General features: G+C 38.4%; 1 protein-coding gene across 2 annotated transcripts in view; it reads right to left on the reverse strand.

Moving 5' to 3' along the window:
• The window catches only part of LOC126924928 (disintegrin and metalloproteinase domain-containing protein 10-like), a 156,877-nt gene that overhangs the window by 30,490 nt on the left and 103,502 nt on the right, over positions 1-22,885 (reverse strand). For both annotated transcript variants that reach the window (XM_050739942.1, XM_050739943.1), the window contains exons 5-7: positions 7,977-8,247; positions 5,800-5,958; positions 3,967-4,151 (exon numbers count right to left, since the gene is read on the reverse strand). In XM_050739942.1, the coding sequence (XP_050595899.1) occupies positions 3,967-4,151; positions 5,800-5,958; positions 7,977-8,247 (615 nt within the window). The remainder of the gene's footprint in view (positions 1-3,966; positions 4,152-5,799; positions 5,959-7,976; positions 8,248-22,885) is intronic.

Consider the following 22,885-nt stretch of genomic DNA (forward strand, 5'->3'; position numbering starts at 1 on the left):
GACCATGTCGAATTATAAAATAATCCTCGGTATCGCGCGTATGAACACGACATTTAAATGTGTCCTTTATTTTTAGTGATATTAGAGAATATTCAAGCATTCAAATTGGTGATTAATATTAATGGTAAGATAATTGAGATGATAATTAATTCGATTGAATTCAGTAACTTTTCTATTTTATTTATTAAGATTTCCATTAATGGTTCCAAGGAGGAAGAAGAATGTTATGGACGAAAGATATTATTTATCTCATATCATTTCTTTCAATTTTTGAGCATTCGTAGTATTTCCATCCATATCTATAATATATACATCTTCGTGAAAATGAAGGATATTTAGCTATTCGATTTAGATTGAGACACCTTGTACGTTAAAGTAGTGAAACTTAGAAGACACGATAGTAAGATTTCCAATCTCACATAAACGATGCAATTCTATGGTAATGTCTCCAGATGTTTGCGCGCGTGCATACGTAAGCAACCTATTCCAACGTCAATGCCGAGCATCGTTACATCTATATCTGACATGTAATGTATATGTGCATTTGGTAATTAACGTAAAATCCATTGTATTCAAGTTTGATGTTGCATTAATCAGGTCCGCCTCTGCGTACATCATGGTAACGCGTGCAACATTTATTGGATGCCATATTTGCATGCGTTTGCTTTCCAATAAAGTTTTCTAACGATTAAATGCAAGTTCCATGTTTCAAATACAGTCACACGAAAATTTAAGGAACTAAAGATTACTATACGAAATACCTGTCAAAAGCCAAACCGATCAACTCGACCTTTTTCAAATTTCTTAGTTTCGGTACGTAAATAAACGATTAAAATTCAATCCTCAAGAAACAAACAGCAAGATAATATTTAAGGTAAATTTAAAAACAGTGTTTGTAATATCATTAATTTTCTATATTTTTCAATCTATGGAGACAACTAACGTTATTTAGTATTCATTCGATCTAAACGCAAAAGAAATCTTAATCTTAATCTTAAAATTATCCCTTATCGAATCCACGAGGTAGATTCTGGAGAACTTGCAGCATAAAATCAAGTAGAATGAGTCAATGCATAATCAGACCAATCAGGGTCTGCTACCGTATAGTTGTATAAAATAGGTGTTTCTTTTCCAGAGTTATTTCTATCGCGACAAGTCACGAGAAATTTGTTCTAAGCCTATGTTCTACGCATAAAATTAAAAGAACAAAAATATAGAAAGACGGAAACAGACGGTGCTTATTATTGAATAGCTAAAAGGCGATCGTCACGTGAGACTCGTGTTACAAAGTTGCTGGTTCGCGTTCCGATGTCGTAAAAAATTACTTCGCAAACAAATAAAGGGGTAACGCGTCGCGTGACAGCTGTCTCGGATATGCCGCTCGGAAATAAAGTTTTTTTTACGTGAGTGCGCCAGATAAGGATCGTAAACGCGGCTGGTCGTCAGGGTTCTCAGGCGTCCCAGGTGTAATGACTAACATTCGAACTTCCACTTTTGACCGATATCACCGTCGCGATATCCCGTTATCGCGTTAGCTTTATTTTCTACCGTAATAATATCCACCGAGCTTCCGTAATATTATATAATAGCCGCGTCCACGGCGTTTACACGGTGAGTTCATTGCGCCGTAATAAAGTCGACCGGTTAAACATAAATTTCAAAGATTGCGACGTTAAATTTAAATCCTAAAAATCGCAATGATAGCACGGAAACATTAATTCGTTTTTAAATAGCGCGGCAAAGTTAATTGGTTAGGTTTCAGGTTTGAAAGATTTGACATAAACACGAAACAGATAATTCACCGTTAAATTGACGCGACGGAGTTAAGTGGTTAAATCGAAATTTTGAAAGATCGTGACGTTAGCAGGGAGATAATAGTCGGTCCGTTAGGTTGCGCGGTCGTGCAAAATCGACGGAGAAACACGGAATCGTAATGCAAGAGGGACAGGGGCAATCCTTAATCGGTGCAATTCCGGATCTCTCGTCGGACAAGAGCGTTTAGCTAGGCGGCCACCGAGTTGTACATATCGCGATGGGAAGAGAGTTAATGCCGTCTAATCCGGAGACAAAGGGAGGCACGTTCGGGCTGGCATTTCCGAGGGGTGGTCGATCGGTCATCCGAAATGTTCGCGTGTAGAGATGGCCGATAATCGCGCGACCATCGTTCCGGAAGATCGATATCCTAACTCGCAGTATATATATGGTCAAGTTACGATAGAACGAGACGGAACGAACAAGTAGGAAAGAGAAAGGGCTGGAAGAAGAGGGAAAGGAGACGAAGACGGAAACGTCAGCGGAAGACTAGCTTTATCCGCGAATCGTACGACGGATGAGATAGGGAAGTCTAAGTAATACACTAGACCAGTCCGCGTGTAGGCGCGGTCACGCTACGTTAAACACGGCTCAGTCACGAGACACAAATATTTGCTTGTTGTTACGGCAGGTGGTGCGACGTTTAAAGCCCTTCTGCCAGTACGAGCTTGCCCGTGCTTCGCCTGTGCGCCCACTCTTACTTAATATTCGCAAGCCGCACTGGTCAAATGAGATTTTCAGGAATGCTTTCCTCTGATTTGCGAAGCTTTGTACGCCTGTGCTGAATGTCACTATCGATGAACTTGATTGTTTCTCAGTTGTACTCGAAGTAGATGAAATAATTCCATTAAACAGCGGATTATATGTATAATTTGCGTGGATAGTTTCGGCTTCAAAGTACAAATTTCTAAAGAGACGTAGGGCCGAAATAATAATCAAGAAATTGCTGAAATTGAATAGCTCGAATGGTGGACTAGATACAGTGAAATAGGGCTATTTGCATCATTTAAGCTTGCACGTTTTAAGATTCAATATATTGAGGCTATTAATATTGGACGAATTTCTTTCTTTTTGACGAGTTATATCGTCGTAGGAAAGTACGGCTATCAAGCTATGAAATGTAAATCGTTTCAAAATTGTTTATAACCGAATCTGACGAATTACGAGACAAATTACTTGGCTTGAGTTAAATAACGCTATTTTATCCTAATGTACTGCTTCTTTTTGGGGAAAAGTTTTTTGATCAAAAGAAAGAAGGGGGTAGTTTATCTTTATTCGAAAGAGTAGAACGAAAGCAATTTCAGGAAGGCAGTATGCGATTCTCCTCCCGTCTTATTCCTTGATAACCATCGTTTAAAGTTTACGCATTAGGTGTGTGTAGTGGCGCAATAAAGTTCCACGGAATCAATCGGTCAACGTCAGACACAGAAACTGACATTAATCGGTCGCAGCGCAGAAAGGAACCGCAGTAAGGCTAAGGAACATTCATTTCCTCCGATCGCCGTTGGCAGAAAGTTGGTTTAACTGGAAGGTCCGGGAAAGTTTTAATTGGTTTGCGAAGTTATTACAGCGGAATGAGACAGAAGACGCGCACTTGTTAGCTCGGGAGGAAACGTTGCCGATTGCCACACCGGAAAGACGAAAGAATTTTCATTGCTGTCCTGATACTTCTCTTTCGACAACCAATCTTATAGAACATTTCGACGAATTATGTACCGATCTCGGACGAAAACTCTGTTGGAATTTGGTTGAACAACAGACACTAATCAGATTTGCAAGGATGATAGAGCGGATGACTATTACGGGAGGTTAAACTATTATTTTATTGCTAGGTAGAAAGAGATAAGTTTGCTCACACTCGGTGTTCCATTCACTTACATTTGCTGGCTAAGACTCTTTTGTCTTTACGCAGACACACGCTGCAAACATACACACACGCTCATCCACATTCTTTTTGGCTTAAGCCTACGTCTCTCACAAGAACAGCACGTAGCTATCAATCCGTCATCTCCTACTTACATTAAAACGAAACAGAAAACTATCGGCAATCGGTTCTCATCACCTGTTCCCTTAAACTATCTACAATGTATCACCTATCCTAACTTATACTCTAATATTACAGTCTATTGTAATCTATTAATAATTTTTATGTACCTGTATATCTATAAATTGAGTTGACACGCTGTACATGTCGAGTCATCACCTCGATACTGGCCTCTTCAGATTTATAATGATTGAAGAACGTGTGATCCGCTTGCAGGTATAACATACAAGTGGTTTTCTTCGGATCCACGGACGTCCTTTTGCGGAGCACTCGAGAATATCGTTCCCTGTACAATCTGATTGCAAAGAAATGACATCTATTTTCGCTAAATACAATTAGCCTGACAAAGAAGCATTATCGCCTTTAACTTAATAATATATTTCCGTTTATGCGCCTTCAAAAGAATTTTAATTAATGTTCGTATATTTCCAAAATTCGAAATTTTTTTCATCTCAAATATATTTTCCGTATTATAGCCCCCCTAACTACACGGAACTTCGTAGAAATAAAATTTTTTAATTTCTAACCTCTGAAGTTTGAACAACGAGATAACTGAGTTATCGACTTCAACGATGAACAGAAAAAATTTCTAGATTCTACGCGTACTACGTCCGAACTCGTAGGCTGTAAAAAAGAGCAGGATTTTCGATGTTACGATAGTCGATTTAACCGATACGCGATCCGCACTTGAACAACAAATCAAATCTCTCTACCAGAAAAAGAATCCGATCGCGGGAAACGTCCGATAAGGATAACTCGGTCGCGGGCAACGTTAAATTGGATTGTTCGATAATGGTGTTTGCTCTCGATTTTTGACGTTTTCATCGCTATTCGCTGCCGGATAGTCTGGCTTTTCTCTGCCCGGAAATGGGTGTGCTCTTTAAATGGAAGCGCAAGCATAGCACGGCAAACAGTCCGGGGGAAGAATCGACGGGACGATAAGTAACCGTTGCGCTTTTCTTCCCCAGCAACGGGCAACTTTCTTCCTTTGACCTGGCTTTCCCAGCATCTGCTAGAATATTTCATCGACGTGTTCGTAGAGACGGGCTAAGTGGAAGCAGAGTGGAAAACGTTGAACACAACCGGGAAGGAAGAAAAGAGTCGAACAGGGTTAGGGAAGAGGGTTGGGGGGATGAGACCGGTGATCGAGAACGAACGACCGTGTAAAACTTTTACAGGCTGTATAACTTTTTATTTTTTCCAACTTCCAGTCGCTACCGTAAAAGGGGAAACGGGGGATTTCAATTAGTTGCACGGAAGACACTTGGCCTCTTTTCGATGCAACTTGCAGCGGAGACATGAGTGAAACGAGGCGGTTCATGGTCAGACAGTTAAAACGAGTTAACCTGTTAACTGGGTCGTTCTTTCCACAACCACGGAGTTAAAAATTGATGAAAATAAATTAATTTTTAGTCTAGGTATTTCTTCTATATGTAAATATGCTATAATTAATTTTTAACAATTATGGGATGATTTATGAAAAATAAAGGTTTTTAAATAAAAAAATTATATCGGGATATATATATATACTGGAATGTACAGCGACACTTTATTTAACGAAATATTTTAGATCCTGTCTGATTAAATTGTCTGAATCTATTTATCAGGATGAGAATTATTATATGAAAAAAAGTATAGATGATAGAAAAATGAATGAATAATTCTGTAACATATAACTATCCAATAAATTCTCCTATATGTACAAGAGTTTAATAATTCAAGTGACGAATTACCCACTCATCCCCGATAAACAGACTACCCAAGTAGTATTAGCTCGGTGCGATCAGACGGACGACATTCACTTTTAGCCGACTCAAAAGCTTAACGTAGGTGTGTAGGCAAAACATTTTTAAATTAAAGGAAACTTCAGCTTCTTCTTGGCAGGATGTGCAAATCTTTTGTAAAGTTTTTATTAAAAAGGAAGATTAAATTGAAAAGCTTACCTATCGAGTAACTCTAAATTGTGCGAGCTCGCCGTGGGGTCTTTCTTCCTAACGTCTTTCGGATAGAAGCCCGGCTTGGCGCGGGAGTTCCCCTCGTTCAGGTGTTGATAAAGCGGCCGCATTGTGTCCCCGAGATATCCACTCCACGTCCTGTTCGTCCTGCGAACGATTTTTCGTCGGTAAGCGTTTGGAAAACTACAGCGCACCAGTGAATCCCTCATGCTGAACTGATCAACTCCGGCCGCCCGGGATAAACGAGAGAAATCGTCGGGGTGCGGCAAGGAGATAAGAGTGACATATGTTGGGTAATACGTAACAGGCTTGAAGCCAATTTACTTCGAGGATCGTTGCCATCGGGCCTCCTGTCGAATCTCTACGCGCTCGTATCAAGATGACCAAGGCCACGTCTTTGAATTATAGCATTTCACGAAAGTATTCAAATACTTGTAAAAATCGTTTCTGAGTAATATTGTATAACACTCATATTATATAATAATATGAGTATATTATGTACGTTATACGAAACATTTGAAAATTATATTGCTACTGTAAAGAGATTCGATTATCATGATTACATTGGTCAAGTTTGAAGTAAATCTGAAAATGTACATAGATGTTATAAGATACTTACTGCAAGCATATATATCGCAGAGATTATAAATGTATTTAAGCAACAAATTATCCATTATGCGATTCATGCCGTGTATTAATTTTTTGATTCAATATATGTTCGTGTTCTGTACACACTGTATATTAAAACTCGTTAAATTTTCTCATTTTTATTCTCTCTCTTTTTTTTTATTCTTTTCTTTATAAGATTCAGTACATTCCGTTTTTACGAGTCTTTTATATACCAACGCAGTTGCCGCGTTTTACGTGTTTTTTTTCACTGTATCCGTTTAATTCCTTGCGTGCGCGTGACGTGATTTCGAAAATGCACCAGTGAAGCCATAGACGAAACGAGCGCTTAAAGTGTTTAGAGACTGCGCCACGCTGTTCCAACGGCCTCGATATATAGCAGAAACGATAGGTTGTTGCGCGTAGATAGAAAGATTGCCTCGAATTCTTTCTATGCCATCTGACCGGAATATCCGATGAGATTCGCCAGTACTCTCGCAAAACTCATTTCACTGATAAGCTTTGGAATGAAACGAGGTAAGAATCTAATCTGTGTTAAATATATATTTATTTTCTAATCACGCAGTTGGATAATTATAAAACTTTGATTTATTTTATACGCGTAGAGAAAAAAGTTATATGAGTAAATAAAAAAGATGTTATTAATTGAGATGGGATTAATTAATAATAATTTAAAACAAAGTATAAAAATTCACAATTATCGAATTATGGATCAAAACTTTCGAAATTAAGAAAATTTACAGTGAAGATTTATGTGATTTAAGAGCCACTATAATAGTCAGTTAGAACGTAGCTAATATCACGTAACTGAAACTAAAATTTCCATGTAATACAATTTACTCAATTATTAAGATAACTTAAAATCTGTTTCCTTCTCTCCAGCAACTCTTTCTGAGCTCCATGCCAGAGAACATTATAATTAATCAATGCTAGAGCTGCTTCCCTCTCTAATACTCTGTTAAAATGCGTTCTCCCTGTAATCGTGAGTGCACTTTGACGCGCGTGTCTCAGGAAATGATCGGTTTCCCTTGCAGAGCCTTTGTGTCGCGCAGCTTCCCTACTAATTTTGTTAACTTCGATTCATGGCACTGATGCTTTGAAACGTTAGTTATCGCGATCTCTAATGTAAAACTGGAATGCTTGATCTCTCGTACAGTTAACCGCCATTACGGTGCCATCTGAAATTCTATTAAACCGGTCAGTAGATACTAAGCCGGTCGATATTAAGTTTGTACCTGGAATATTGAACGTGTTAGATCATACGGGAAGATATTATACATCCAAATTGCATGCTAAGCTGTCTCAAATGCGAGACTAGGTTGGAAATTCATCTGTGAACGGCCAATTGAATTTCTTCTTATATTATTCAAAGGAACAAAGATAACAGCGGGAGATGAATAACGAAGTATAATTTATGTTTTATTTAATTAAATTGTCTTAAGAATCTTCATACGGGAAATTGTATTTTTCATGTTGTTGTACTATTACGTCGAAATAATTAGCTTAATGGCAAACACAAGAGTTTAAAATGTATTTACCTTAATTCATTTAACGTGTTCTCTCGCAAAAGCTCACTGGCACATGGATACCCATTACTACGTGGGACATTCACGTCCACAGAACGATACGCGATCGTATGGTGATGCACAGCGTCTGTTGTATCTTTATCTTCGCCATCTTGCCGATGGCATACGAGGGGTGCGTATCTGCTGGTTGGTTCGATATAGATTTCGTCGGATGCTGTAAAGATAGTTCCATCAAACAGTCCCTCTTCTGTTACGACCCCATGTACCGACGAGTTCTCATCGTCTGAAACAAAAAATAAAGAATTGACAGTTTATGTTGTTTAGTCAAAGTTGCGTAAATGCAACAGTATGAAGGATTTATATATGGTTTCATATATTATATGTGGTATCGGAATAATAGACACGTTTCAGAAGCCAGGAACACAAATAAAAAATATGCAGAAGATTTTCTTTGACTTAACGAAAAATATTATATAATAGTTTATCACGTTACTATTAATATTCTAGTTTCTGTTAAATTCATAAAACTCTGGGCTTCAAGTAGGAGAAGAAATGAAGCGACGAAGAAATTACCGAACATATCTTCAGAATTCTCTTTCATAACCACAATGTTGGAAAAATAAAATTCGATATGTAAATTGACTGAAAAGAGACATTGTTCCCTTTCAGTGCTTTTTATCAAAGTCTTTTTATGCAATATTTGAAATCTTCTTTAGAGTTGTCGATGCCAAAAAGAGAGACAAAGATCTAATTTTCCGATTGTGAAATTCAGAGAGAACTGTAAGAATTCGATCAGCGTCGATGTCTAGCGTGAATGCACGTCGGTATGCTTCCTGAGTCACTTTGACCATCTTTTTCCTGAACGTTGCTACTATGCTCGTAAATCGTGAGATTTACGCGTGCAAGAACCGCGTACGGGAGAATCCGCGTTTATATCACGTTTGCCCGCTCGGACATGGCCCCGGCAAGTGCGAATTTATATACGTTTGATCCGTTGCATCATCATAGCATATCATATCGATGATGCATCGACGGGTTTCGTATGTGTGATTCGATCGTTTTCTTTTTATACTCCTTTTTCGAAGGTTCCTTCTTATCTTACTGTTGAATAAAATAATTCGATAAGAAAAATCCTTGGGTAATATACTAACCGTATGCCAATGTAGTAAAATGATTTAGAAAGTAATTATTATGAGAAACTATAATCATATCAACGACAAAGAATTACATATATTCTAATTAATTCATAAAATTCAAAGTTATAATTGGCATCTCGGTAATCTTAATATTACTCAGAATGTTGTAAAGACAGATAGTTGAGTTTAAAGAGTATACATAATAATAAAGTAAATCGTAAGCCAAGAGATTAATCAACATAAAAAATTCAAATTAGTGGAAGAATTCATAATAGAGATCCACTCATTGCTACTGTAAATGTATAAATACGGGACGCCACATTGGTTTCCATACATCGTAATATGGCTTGTTCAATACTTAATTGCAGTTTAATATCGAGATTAAACGCTCACGGCGATGTATTGTATTATTCATTATTTGATATTTACTTAACATTTAGGGTGGTTATCGAACGATTCTACGTACATATACGTGACACAATGTGTGCACAATACTCGTTTAAAATGAAAACAATTTTTCACGGAATATTCTGTAACATTTTTCTACGGATTATGAAATAACGTCCATAGCATTTTTATAACGCTACACTTTAATCTCATCCTCGGTAGAATTTGATTTTGAAATCTTACGTTTAATCCTGAATATAAATAGCTATTCCTATTTTACCCTCCTCCATTCTTTTTTAGATAATTTTACTAAATTCGCTGTTACAATATTTTCCTATATTTTGTGTCCTCGTTTAACGTAGACCCTCGCCCAGATCCATTTATGTTCTATCTCTATTATCTATTTAAATCCGTGCTGCAAAGTTCAAACGTGTCAAAAATAGATTGTCGTGGATGAGAAAAGCTAGAGGCCTGGATGTCGATCAAAATATTCTGTCCGAATTTTTCACTGGACACAATTCGTAATATTTTTCCCCCCGTACGTACCTATTGGAGGAGATAATTGAATTTTTAATACATCAACACCGAACATCTTCCAAATTACGAACAATTGATTAATTCGAGCGAAATGGAATTGAATTGTATCCTCTGATGTCCATTTCATCAACGAGTTTGTCATTCTTTTGAAATGGATCAGCTCGAGCGTCGATTACCCTTCGCTGATTGACTTTGAGTTAATTAACTATTATCACGTTGCAACATAAATTTCGATTCTCGTGGTGACATTGTTTGCGATATTATTCGCGCAGTTATATTGTGTAATACGTTTAATAGAGGAGGTTATTGTAATTCTTGTTTATATAACAATGTGTAATCGGAGAAGCCCGAAATTATAATACAATCTATATATTAAATATGTATATAGATAAATACAATCTATACAGGTATTTGTCATTTTGGTATGATTGTTTCATGGAACGATAACCACGGTTTACTTTTGAGAATTTCTATTTGAGAATGCAACGTTCAATGCCCTGTTGTTTTTGCATACAAGGCTGCGCACTGTAAGATTCCTTCGCGTGTGGTTCTCTTTTATTCTGTCGAGAATCGTGTACATACAGAATGCAAGAAAAATGCAAAGCTAAGGGAAAGAACTGTTACTCGAAAGATAACGTTGCTCTTCAATACTTGGAGTTGTGTACTATTGGATAGCGTAGGAATTTTTAAAATGATATTTCTGGGACAGTGAAGACAAAACTGTAATTGAATGATATACTAAAACAATGTTAAAATATAAGGGTACACGTATCCTCTCTTGTTCTATTTTACAATCTCTTCCATTTGACATCTCTTGTACGACGTATTGCTTTTCAATAATCAGTAATCAATTGTGAGAAACGGTAGGAGTGCATATATTTATACACGATTATAATAGAGAATTTGGAAGCTTTACAGGGCATTAGATACATAATCCTTTAACAAATAGATTAATTCTAATAAAATCTGACGTATTTTCCAATTAATTATAGGAAATCGTATTCCTGAATTTCTAACCTTTCTTCAAACTCTAATCTCAAGCATTGAATCCATTTACGCACCTCTATCAATGGAAGCTCAATCACTTCTAGAAAACAATAGCCCAAAATTTTTCTTCCCACATTATGTTTTTCGACGGAAAATGATTTAATTAATCGAGATCGAATAAAGAATGAACAATAAGAACAAGTTTAAATATAGTCGAGTTATCTTTTCCAGCTTCATCGGAATTCTTTTAGCAAATATAAGCCATTCTCGTTGATCGATTAACTTGGAATTTTAAACTTCGCTAAGTTTAAGTACAACTGATATTATTTCAAGTATCGCCTTACTTATTCTCCCTGTTGGCTCAAAATATAACGAACGTGGAGTACAGAATTCGTAGCACTAAAAAGACAAAGCATCCTTCAAAGATTAGGACACGTAAAACGCGTTTTGAACGTCATTGAATTCTGATTTGCCAAATTTCTATCAAAATGTCATGCAGCTGATGTTTTATTGTTTTGGGCTGAAAATTCTATTGAGTACCTTTCTTCTAAAATGCTTTGCATCATGGGAATATCCGTCGGAAACTATATTTTCGAAGGCAAATATATCATCGCTATCTTCAAATTTCACATAAATGCAGAAAAATCGCAGTCGATTCATCAGAAAGGAATGAAACGCGTTAAAACTGACATGTGTTAATGAAATAATATCTTTCGATAGTATTTTTCAGATATTGAGACTAATAAAATTACTATTAAGCAAATGTATTTAGTCGAAGTACGATTATAATTGAAAGCATCTCATAGTACTTATATGCAATTTAAACTTACTCTGTCTAAGTTCGACCCTACTTAAAAGTGTTAGAAGTTCGAAACTTTCAATTAGATTCGAATCTGCTCGCACTATACTTTACTCCATCGCTAGTTCATGTAGCAGAATATCAGCTCGTGATATTTTATTCCGCATGCCACGTCGCATAAGCGTAAAAGTTAATTAATCTGCAGAAAAAGCTGAAGCGATGGTATGATTTGATTTTACTTCATACTCTGTCGCGTCAAAAGGGTCGGAGTTATTAAATATCTAACAATTTGTAAATATTCCTCGTTGATGATTTCTATTTTCGGATTTTAATCAGATTCCGAAAATAGCGAACAACGGCTTTCGCGGGAAAAGACAGTTTCCCACTGTTCCGTCTGTGATATTCGTGTCCGTTGGTTACGTTACAACGTGATGTGCGTTCTCTATGAATTTCCACGGTTCGCTCCTATTCATGTTTTCGCTCGAGGCTTCCTAAGCCGCCATATATTGTAAGTTACCTCTATTGTCCACCCCGTTTCAATACTATTGCCATTTCGAAGCGACTTTGGAAACCTTTTGTTCGAACGTATCGCACATTTGTTCCAGGTCCACGAGGCTGTACGGATTCCACGTGATCAGTTTCATCATCGGATCCAATCGCAGCGAATTATAAAACCCAGGGTGGATTCTGCGATATATCTGAAATTTCTGGTGTTATCTTCAATATTCCTTGCTCTTGCTATTCTGTGTTACGTGATTTAATAGTGTCACTTAATTCAGAAGATCTCAACCAACACTTGGTAGATAATTTGAGTTGAACATATAACGAGGATCGTTTAATAGAATCAGAGACAGCGAATTTTGAATTATAATAATGCGAGAGGAACGATTATAAAAATTATATTTATCAACGTTAAAAGGACCAATCGATCAATTGCAGGACGAACTTAAACGAACCTTTTCGTAGAACTGCACGAACCATTGTCATATTTATACCGAAATTCTATTTCAACAACGTTCAAAGGATTAATGGATTCTACGTAATTGCAACGATGTAGATATTCTCTCTGGAGACCGATGTTCAAAGAAACGACTTTGTAAAGAGCGTTGATCCTTCGTATTTGAAAAACGTGCAAATAGCACGGTAGTACATCGAATCAATATAAATTTTTCAAACAAGCCGGACCGCGGACGGATTTGCGAGCTGCAGGATTCCCGGAAAGTCGATCGCGTTAGTTATCGAAGTGGAAAATAATGTCATGAATAATGGAGGAACGTGCCGCGGTATGTACTCCGTCGACGGGTGCAGTCGCATTGAGGGGCAGCGACCGTGCAAAAGGCAGAAGGGAGCAAAGGGAATGGGAAAGTAACTCTGCACAAAGTGCCCGAGCTGCTAGCTAATTCGCAGACGTACTCGTTCGGTTCTTCCCCGATGTCGACTCGTTTTCTTTGACGCGACGAAATAGAAAATCTCCGCGGTCACCCTCGGCGAGCGAATCCTTTCAGGCGACGATCGCGCGGATCACGGACCTTGTTTGATTAACAAATGAGCGATACTTTCTTTCCTTCGATCGACCACGGGAGAGAAGTAAAAGTCGTTAATTTTTTTCTTCGCGTTTGCTAGTGTCCAATGGAAAATCAATTAGGTGTCGTTTTACAGTTTCTGGTCATTGAGTTAGGTTCACACGCAGAAACTTTGTTCTTCTAGATACGATATAAAGATCGAAACTATTTAGACGATTCTGGGTACTGAAATGTTTGTTAGTGGATGATGATGAGACACAATAAGTAGCCGAGGCGAAATTTCGAAGATTGTAAATTACAAAGCGCGTTATGTGACCTGTGATCTAATGCCTGTTCATGGATTGTCATTTGATAGCTGTTGAGGTGTTTCAACGCAATGGAATTTGATAATCAATCAATACAGAATAATTATCAAATAAATGTAGTATCGTGGACAAAAGGCCTAAGATATCTGCCGAATCGTAAACAATGTCGCGAGAGCCGCGGCATCGTCGGGTACATCAATGTGTCGTCGATCCTTTTTAAGTGGATAGTTTCGTGGAAAGGGCCCGCGTGACCCTGGCCACGGGCGTTTCGGGACACGTGTCTCGAACGGCGGGAAAAGACAAAGAGACGTTAAAGTCAGTATTAGTTGAGAAGCCGGAGAGAACGGATGCAAAAGGTGTGCAGAGTGTGAATTGAGAAGCGAGAGCGAGCGAGTGTAGAAGCCGAAGAGTGTGAATCGGGAAGTCGAAAGCCGCGTCTGAAAATAAGACGTACGACAGCATTGTAATTATTTCGTTGCTTCGAATATTATTAATTAAATCAAAACATCATTACTTGTCCTTTCCTCTAAGACCCATTAAGATACTACATAAATAAACAGTATTTTGGATAATGTCGGCCGTTGTTGTTGCTGCGGCACGACTTTACATCAAGAATTTCACTTATTCTTGACAGATTTTTGTCAAAAATACCTTCTAAGATAACACAATTTTGATCCGATTTCTTTTAAAAATCTTACTTTCTAGTTAATGTGTAGTGATTACAAATTCTTGTTCAGTAATGTTTAAATATATGTCATTGTGTAAGATTCCGAATCCCTTTGAAGAGACTCGCGAGAGAAAGCGAAATTGTCGATGAAAATTCCGTCTGATCCGGCAGTTTATCAGGCGTATCGGCGGCAATTTGTCCCTTTAAGAGCCGGTTGTCGGTGGGCTTGGCCGGTTACATGTAAACGCGCGTATGCTGCCGGTGTTTTAAATGCAAAATTGAGCCGGCTCTCTCTCCCCATGATGGAATTTAATTACAACGATCTGTCGTCAGGGGAACGCGGTCGCCGTTCGAAAAGCCAATCGTATTTCGACGGGTTCGAGTGACCAACGTGTTGATAGAAAGTCGATAACGGGTGGCAGCCTGTTCTCGTTCGCGACATGCAAACGACGCGGCCTCCAATCATTTCTCTTGCCATACGGAATACACTTTGCCCCGCCAGGCGTGATTCTGCAAGTGTACAAGGAGACAGACAAACCGTCCTTCATGAGCGATTTATGAGTCGGCCAACTCATGTAAATTGCTTGAAATCGCGCGAATGTTTGGGCAATAGCTAACACTGAGATACTGATTCTGCCTTTGACATCGTGTGTGCTAACAAAAGCGATCACGGTAATGAACGATTGGTGCAACGATGACATGGAGTCTCGAGTTTGTTCATAGAAAATAATACTTCCGGAAGCAAGTGAAAGAAGTCGAAGGTTTACGAAGCCATTGTTAGTCGTGTAAAAACAGAGAGATCAGCTTTAACGTTTAGTTAACAGAAATTTTGACAAAGGGGGATCAATAGATGGGATAAAAGATTATGTACAATTCTGAAGCAATCTACAATATATCTGGAAACAGATTGTTTAACTAGCTGTTAGTGATGTGATAAACAGTGTGTGTATCGTGTACTTGACAGCTGGACATGTTTTATTCTGATGGAATATTCTATTCATGAAAAGAGAAGAAGCCTGTTCAATATTAATATTTTCAGTTGTAGTTATCCTAATTCAGTAGTATATGTATGTTACCCTATTTCTGGAATAATCCAAAATTGAACTTTAAAATGTTGTAGCACGAGTGATTCAAATAATTCTAGCTTATTACATAAAACGAAAGTCTCGTTAGGATAGAAATAGAATGGAAAAAGTCGAATAATTTTTGATACTGAATTTTTTATTCTTGAGATCTGGAAACTCGCAGTCCCGAGAGGTACACTATTTTCTTGCTGCTAAAGGATTATCCCAGGAGGAAAATAAAATTCAGCTGGTTCCCTCTTCACGTTGCCGCGCGTGTGCCGGCTTTCGCTCCAACGTCCTCCCCCTTCCATTCGCTTTTCTCAGCCGATCTGATGTAAAATGCTGGATACGTAAGATGGAGAACGCAGACGTCTCTGTACGTTTCTGAAAGGCTTCCCGTAGAAGTCCTTCGTGGTAAATCACTCGCTCTCGATCGAATCCCCCTCTTCGGTTTATCCATTTTCGGGATCGCAGACGAAGGGATTCGACGGCAGCCGTGACACCGCCGCTCCGATATGTTCTCCTTGCATCGACGTCGATCCCTTTTGGAATTTATGTGCCCGACGACTGGGAAAATTTCGAGGAAATTCCACCACCGTATGTGTGTGTGCCTTTCGGCCCGGAAAGATCAGCCTTCTCTCTGTCTCCGACAGGTTTCCACGCTCAGTCATGGAGGCTTTGACCTGACCAGTTTGCATTTAATTTGGGAACGTTTATTCTTCTATTTCCTCTCTTGACCATCGTTTCCTGGTTCCTTTTTCCGTGATTCGAATCGTCGTATTTTACGAGTATAGAGCATAGACTCTGTCGGTGAATATTATTTGGTACACATTATAAAACTATTTTGGTCTGGGTGTGGTTGGATCGTTCCGAAAATACTCAATTGGGTTGGCGAATTTCAAGCCATGTTCCGTTTCAATTTATAAAGCAATTAATGAAATTATTCGGAGAAATATCAGAAGCCTCAAGTAGACCTCAAACAACGTACGAACTTTAAATACAATTTCACCGAGCAGGAACGTATATAAGCTCAATTTCGTTAGTGGTGCATTAGAGTCCTCGACCCGGCGACGTCTCCCAATTATTCAAAACTTAATGCAGACCGTATCCATCCTCTCAAAGTCTATATATCCAGCTCGAAAAGTGGATCTGGCTTGCAAAGTGACAGAACGGGCCCCAACACTGGCTACGTTTCAGCTCAGCCTTTTCACCATTTCCTTTCACCCTTTCTACTACTCTCCCTCTTCCCTATTCCTATTTCTTTTCGCTTGCACCCCCATGGTTCTCTCTGTCTCCCCCTTTTATGCCTCACCTCTCTTCTTACTCGTTTCCAGCCCTTTTCGTTTCACGTCTTTATCAATCTTTCTTGCGCAGTCGGAGCGCACCTCCTTTTCTTTCCGTACGCAAGCTCTTCTGTTTATCCGCGTGAAAGCTACTCTTCCGTGAATCGAGATTTCAGAATCCGTCGAAAGACTCTTCTCTTTTGCGCGTGCATCCTTCTATTCTACCCCGGCGTAGCCCATTCGCGGAAACGCAAATGTGCAAATTCCATTCTCTGTTGCTGACGAGACGATGCTTCAGAATTAAATTCTCTCGCATGCTCAATCTAGTTGCGATATCTCGTAAGATTTACGTTTTCGAATTCTTCTGTTCTTTCCTTTATCCATATTATCCCTGCCTTATGATTCTTAACATAGAATTAACAAATATGATCTCAAATTTGACCATCTCTACTTTTAAACTTTCACACATTTTTAAAGCAGCTAACACTTTTCGACAAAACGCTTACAATTCTAAACGTAATTCATTATCAAAACGTTGTAAGCAAATTATTAGCAATAAAATAATCCTGAAATTAGTATTGCATTTACGATTACGAAACCATAATCGATCCTCTCTTAACTCTTTGGAACTACTTATTTGAAAAGCGTGTAACATCTCTCGTAAATTTGAGCGAAAGATCAATAAAGAAGAATCGAATGAATCACGAATACACGTCACGTGGTTGGTTAGATAACGAAGTGCTTACTGATCGGGCGTTCATTTTGAAAATCGGCATCATTAATTCCCAGCACACGTCTCTATTTAACCCGATTCGATAAATCTCCGCCGAATGTTGCTAATTATCCGATAATAATACCGCGCCGGCGGGAGGCTAATTTGTGTCGCTTCGAACTTCACTCTAAACGCTATCTCCGTCTCTTCCTCTTTTTCATTTTCCCACCTCTCGCGTTTCCTCTTTCGCCTAATACGTGCGTCGAATATTCCAAACGATTCATTTGCCAAGCACGATCCGAAAAATTGATCGGAATCCTATTCCTTTTATCATCTCATTAATGTTACGCCCGTTTACGTTTCCTCGTCAGAATTATTCGTTTTCGAATCAAACAAGTTAGAATTTTTTACATTGAACTCTCTCGAGTTTTATTAGAAAGGATCAAAGAAAAGGATCTGGTGTTTGCTATCGGAAAATAATTTTAAACGCTACTTACTGTTGTAGGGAGTTTGAGAAAACGGAGTTTTCTTTTTCGAAAAGCTTTTAGAAAGTTGGCTCCATTTGGATGTTCCCTTTATTTTCCAATGGAAGTCAGCTTCCAGAAGAATTAAATCTTTCTTTCATCGAACTGCGCGTAACGTTTTAACGGTGTAGCAAACTTTTTCTAAGACTCCCCATTCTCTCCTCTGTAAACGCTTGGAAAACTTTCAATTCTACTTCATGGCGTTATTCTAATGAAGTTTTTTAAAACGTTGCGGGAAATTTCAAGTTACAAATCGGATAGTTAATAATTTCCCATTAAAATGCGCAACTCCTTTGATCAAATTTTATTATTTATACCCCTATTAGTTTGGAAAATTATATTGTATTACCCTCAAACTTTCCTTTAAATTTAAATTAAAAATTTTACTACTAACTTTCCGCCGAATCCAATATGTTGTTCATTGCAGCTAATATGATATTACTCGAAATATGAAAGGAAAACGGATTTATTACATAACTTATATATATTAAAGTCGAACAATCTGCATAGAGCGTGTAATATAATACGTACGTTCATCTGGCAGAGATGTAGCTTTTGATGTTCACACGTCCACTGAATTTCTTCCATCAATGCCATATTTATTTTCCGTCAGCGCATCAGGATGGGTTTTGTGGTATGCATGGTCAGTCAACCCCGTTCGACTCACGTTGTATTCTATCGGGATCAGTGGTTACGAAAATTAATGCTGATGCCAGGCACGCCTGTTATTTGACGCCGGTGTAAGTGGTAAAACCTCGCAATCAACGCCAGTGATTGATGCGCCCATCATCGGTATCACTTGTGCTGTGTCACGAGATAGAGGAGTCACTCTTAAACAATAGTTTTCCTGCTTTCGATACTCGCCTGTCATAATTGGTCGATAACGGGCTTGAATATTTGTCACAGATCTTCTCATCTTCGTCATTTTCCACTGGTTCGATTAATTGGGATCATTTAAATTTCATCGCATGTTCGTCAAATATTATTGTGTAGTAAACGATAAACTTAAACGATGAGTAATCGAGGATCATGTAGAATAAAACAGATGTAACAGACGACGAGTCGTTTTTCTAAATATTTTATACCGTTTTGTCACTGTATATATCAGATCGACATAACAGATCTACACTGTGTTTAGTAATATTTTCCTGATATTTCATATGCAGAGTTTTTACATGCATTGGAAGTCTAGAGAGGCTAGTAGATATCTTTATGCATTATGTGAACATATCGTGCACCGCTCCAATACTGATATTGTAATTCTGATGTGTTGTTTTCTTTTTTTTTTTTTTTGTATATAATATCATGTGACGCAGTTTTCTTATGGTTGAGGCAAACCTTATTAATATTCAATAAAGTAATGAGATATGATGAAAGGAAATTATAATTTGTAATAAAACTAAAAACAAGGAATATTGGACATATGATCCAAAGAAAAATTACATTATAATCTGAACTAAGAAAATTGTAAAGTATCTTTTCTTTCTAACTGATCTTCTTCGACCAACATTTTTTATATCTTTTTATCTTTAGCGTGACTCGAAGGGAATGCAATCCTCGTTTGAAACGCTGGAAATAAGACCACCAGAGTCTGTTGTATCTCGTGCAACGTTCGAACGAGTCGCCAGCTCATTAGAGCCTCGATGTAAAGAGAAAATATATCGCGTGATAGAAAAGCCCGCACCTCAGCAAGGGGAGGGGTGGTTTAACGGAGGTATCAATTTTCTTAGAGGCCGTGGTTGGAACGAAATCGATTTAGGGACACGATAAACGGGAGGCGGTGTCAAATCATGAAATTCCGTAGACGGCTTAATTGCTCGAGTTTCGGATTCTATCAATCAGCTCGCTAATTGGGCCAGTCACGGCCTTGTTATGCAGCAAATTAGTGGTCAGTCTGCCGGCAAGATGGTGAATCGAAACGCGAAGATAGCTATTTCATTACCGTTACCACGATGCACCTTGTCATTAGTTCGCTGTCGTTTCACGAGTAGAAGCGAATTTTTATGGAAATTTATGTTTCTCGTGGCGTGTCACCAAAATTTAATCATTCACGCTAATAAATGGAACCGTGCATCGCGCAAGTATCGACGAAACTTCATTGTATTGAATCATATTGCCATGATTTGAACCGTGATATTTCCAATTCTGAAATTCACACGGTACAATTTTCATTTCTAGTCGGAAAAAAGATTCGAAAAAACTCTCGACTTCAATTTCCAATGGAACAGCGACCGTTATTTCGCTAATTTAAATCAATACGATGGTACACCATGATGGAACGAAATCAAAAAACAGAGTTGTCGAATGGTAAGTGGCTGACGGTAGCTATAATTTTCCGCGGAGATACCATTTAAAAGACGATCGAACTGCATGGAAAACGGATCCTAACGAGGTCCCCGAGGAAATCTCGGTGGAGAAATAACGACGTTGTCACTAGTCCGTGTTTCTGGCTGTGATCCTGACTCTGCTTCAACAGGGCATCCCCAAGAGGATCCTTCATTTCGTGCGAGCTCTTGTTTTATCGACTCGTTTGTTTTTGGTCTAGTCGTCGACTGATTTTCATTGTAACGTCGCCGAAGTCTCGGCACGCTCAACTGTGATCCCTCTAGAAACTTTACTCATCGGAATGTTGGCATTATCGCCACAGGCTGACTAGTCTAATCCAAACACGCCGTTTAACTTTCAACTAAAACGACGTGTGCTTCTGAGAATGCGGCGTACGTACGTATGTGTGTGTGTGTGTGTGTGTGTCTCTGCGGAACTACGATCGAAAAGTCACGCAACACACTAGAGCTTCTAATAAATAGTTCAATAACGATTGCGTGACTTTTTGATTATAGCGTAGGTTACATTCGCCGAGATGCTAAACCACTGTGTTTGATGTCGCGAGCCCGACAAATCATCGACCAATTCCACTTTTATTCCAGAAATTCTACCGTTTCGTGAGAATTTTACAGCGTTATGATTAGACTACGGATTTTCATGGAAATTTACGTTTTCGAGAATGCAATTAAAAATAGGGGGCTTAGATAGAATATCCTCAAGTCATATAATACTCAAAAATTCTTCGAGATTCGGGTAACACTATTAGATATTCATCTGGATCGCTTCTATAAAAAATTTATTTTTTTATAGAAAAATATTTTTAAAAAAATATTTATATTTTTTTAGGTGTTGTAGTATCAGAAAGAGCTAATTTATGGTACTGTCAAGTGTTTGCCTACTCTTTCCAAAACTCATAGTGACAGAAACGACTGTTCCGAACATTTCCAACAAATTTCACGAAATTGTATAAAATTCAGCGACAAAGTAGAAAATCTGCTATTTTCACTAGGTTCCTACAACAACAAATTTATTCTACAAAGTTTCATCTTTAGTAGAATGGTTGGATAACAAGTTCTCGCGATTTTTCATTTTTAAGCTCAATGTGACTGACAAGGCCGCATTGGTATACGTTCCATTCGAAAATGTCACCATTCGGTGCGCGTTCCGTGCCAGACTTTCTTGATATCAGGATCTGTACAATCGGTCAATCGATCGGGAAGCAAAGTCATAAATGGAGCGAGGCTTTTATTCTCGCGCACCGCATACTTGAAATTCCATCTCGTAGCAAGAATACTTCGCCTTGCAAGATACATTCGTGGGAAATGTACTTTATACGCGTGCCACGGGGGCGAGGGGAATCCATTTGAAAAGTAAACTTCATTTGAATGCGTTCAGTAGATAGCACGTGCGTACAGTCGAACGATCGACCAGGTATAAAACCATGTCGAGCCATCAATCGATACTTTCCCCGTTGGAACTGACTATTCTCTGTTAGTTCAATCTGACTGATCGATAATGCTTACCCCATTCGTGCCGAGGCTTCGTTCTCCTCGCTACCAACGCGTTAACTATGTTAGCGAGTTTAAACTTCATCACCGGATGAACAAGGAATTTTCTATTCCGATTGTTCATTGGTAAAGAGGGGCAGAAAGATATAATAGAAAGTTTTTCGTTATGTGCAGTTCCTATTAATATACAATCTCGTTCATAAGTATTAGATCATCTATGAAAATGTATTGTAATTATGTTATAAAATTTATATTTATTATTTCATTTGAAACGTTAGACTATAAAGAACTTGTATATTCAATATTCTCTCTTCCACTGACGCACATAGCCATGAATTTCGAAGTTAATATAAATATTCGGGCTTATCCTGATTTTCTATTTATTTCACGAAAAAAAAAAAAAAAAAAAAAACAGGGAAGAGAAACGTGATATTAAATTTGTCCTCGCTGTTATTATCTTTCCCTTGTCCGCTCTATCAGTTTCATGTAAAATTGGAGATCCAAACCCTATTCCTTTGTATTCATCATGCATGTTTTACACAAAAAGAGGGAAAAGAATAAAAAGAAAAAAGATGTATTAAAAAACTGTCCACATCATATGCAGGGCCTGGTTTTTCCCCCTTTTATCACACATCGTTCAAACCGATGATATTAAAGTTCAAATCCCGAAAATCTCTGGCGAACCAAAATTCAGCCCCGTGAAAGGTAAACACTTTCATATCGACGTTCATGGAATTCGTTTGATCTATCGAAGAAACCTTGAAAAACTAGATCAGCGTGTATCCCAGAGGAAAAACTGTCGACCGATTACGTCTATGGATGACTATGCTCTTCCCATAATACTTGGCTCGGCAGTAAGTCGCGAACGTGATCCGCGGAAAAGCGGCCCACCCCTTTTACGTGATACCACGAACTTTTCAGTCCTCGACGACTCGGTTTTCGTATGTATTACATCGCCCGCGATGTAAACTACTTTAATCCGGGGGTCGGAGTCGGCTTCCGGGGGATGCTACACGGATTTTTCCACGCCTGATTCTCGACCTCGTATCGCAAGCGCTACGACCCTCCCACGAGAACGGCGACGATATTACGTTAAAACAACCCCTCTCACCCTTGTAATCTGATGAGGACACTTACCGAGACTTCGGAAATTGCTTTCGTTTC

This window comes from Bombus affinis, chromosome 15 (assembly GCF_024516045.1).
Source record: "Bombus affinis isolate iyBomAffi1 chromosome 15, iyBomAffi1.2, whole genome shotgun sequence".
Classification (NCBI taxonomy): Eukaryota; Metazoa; Arthropoda; class Insecta; order Hymenoptera; family Apidae; genus Bombus; species Bombus affinis.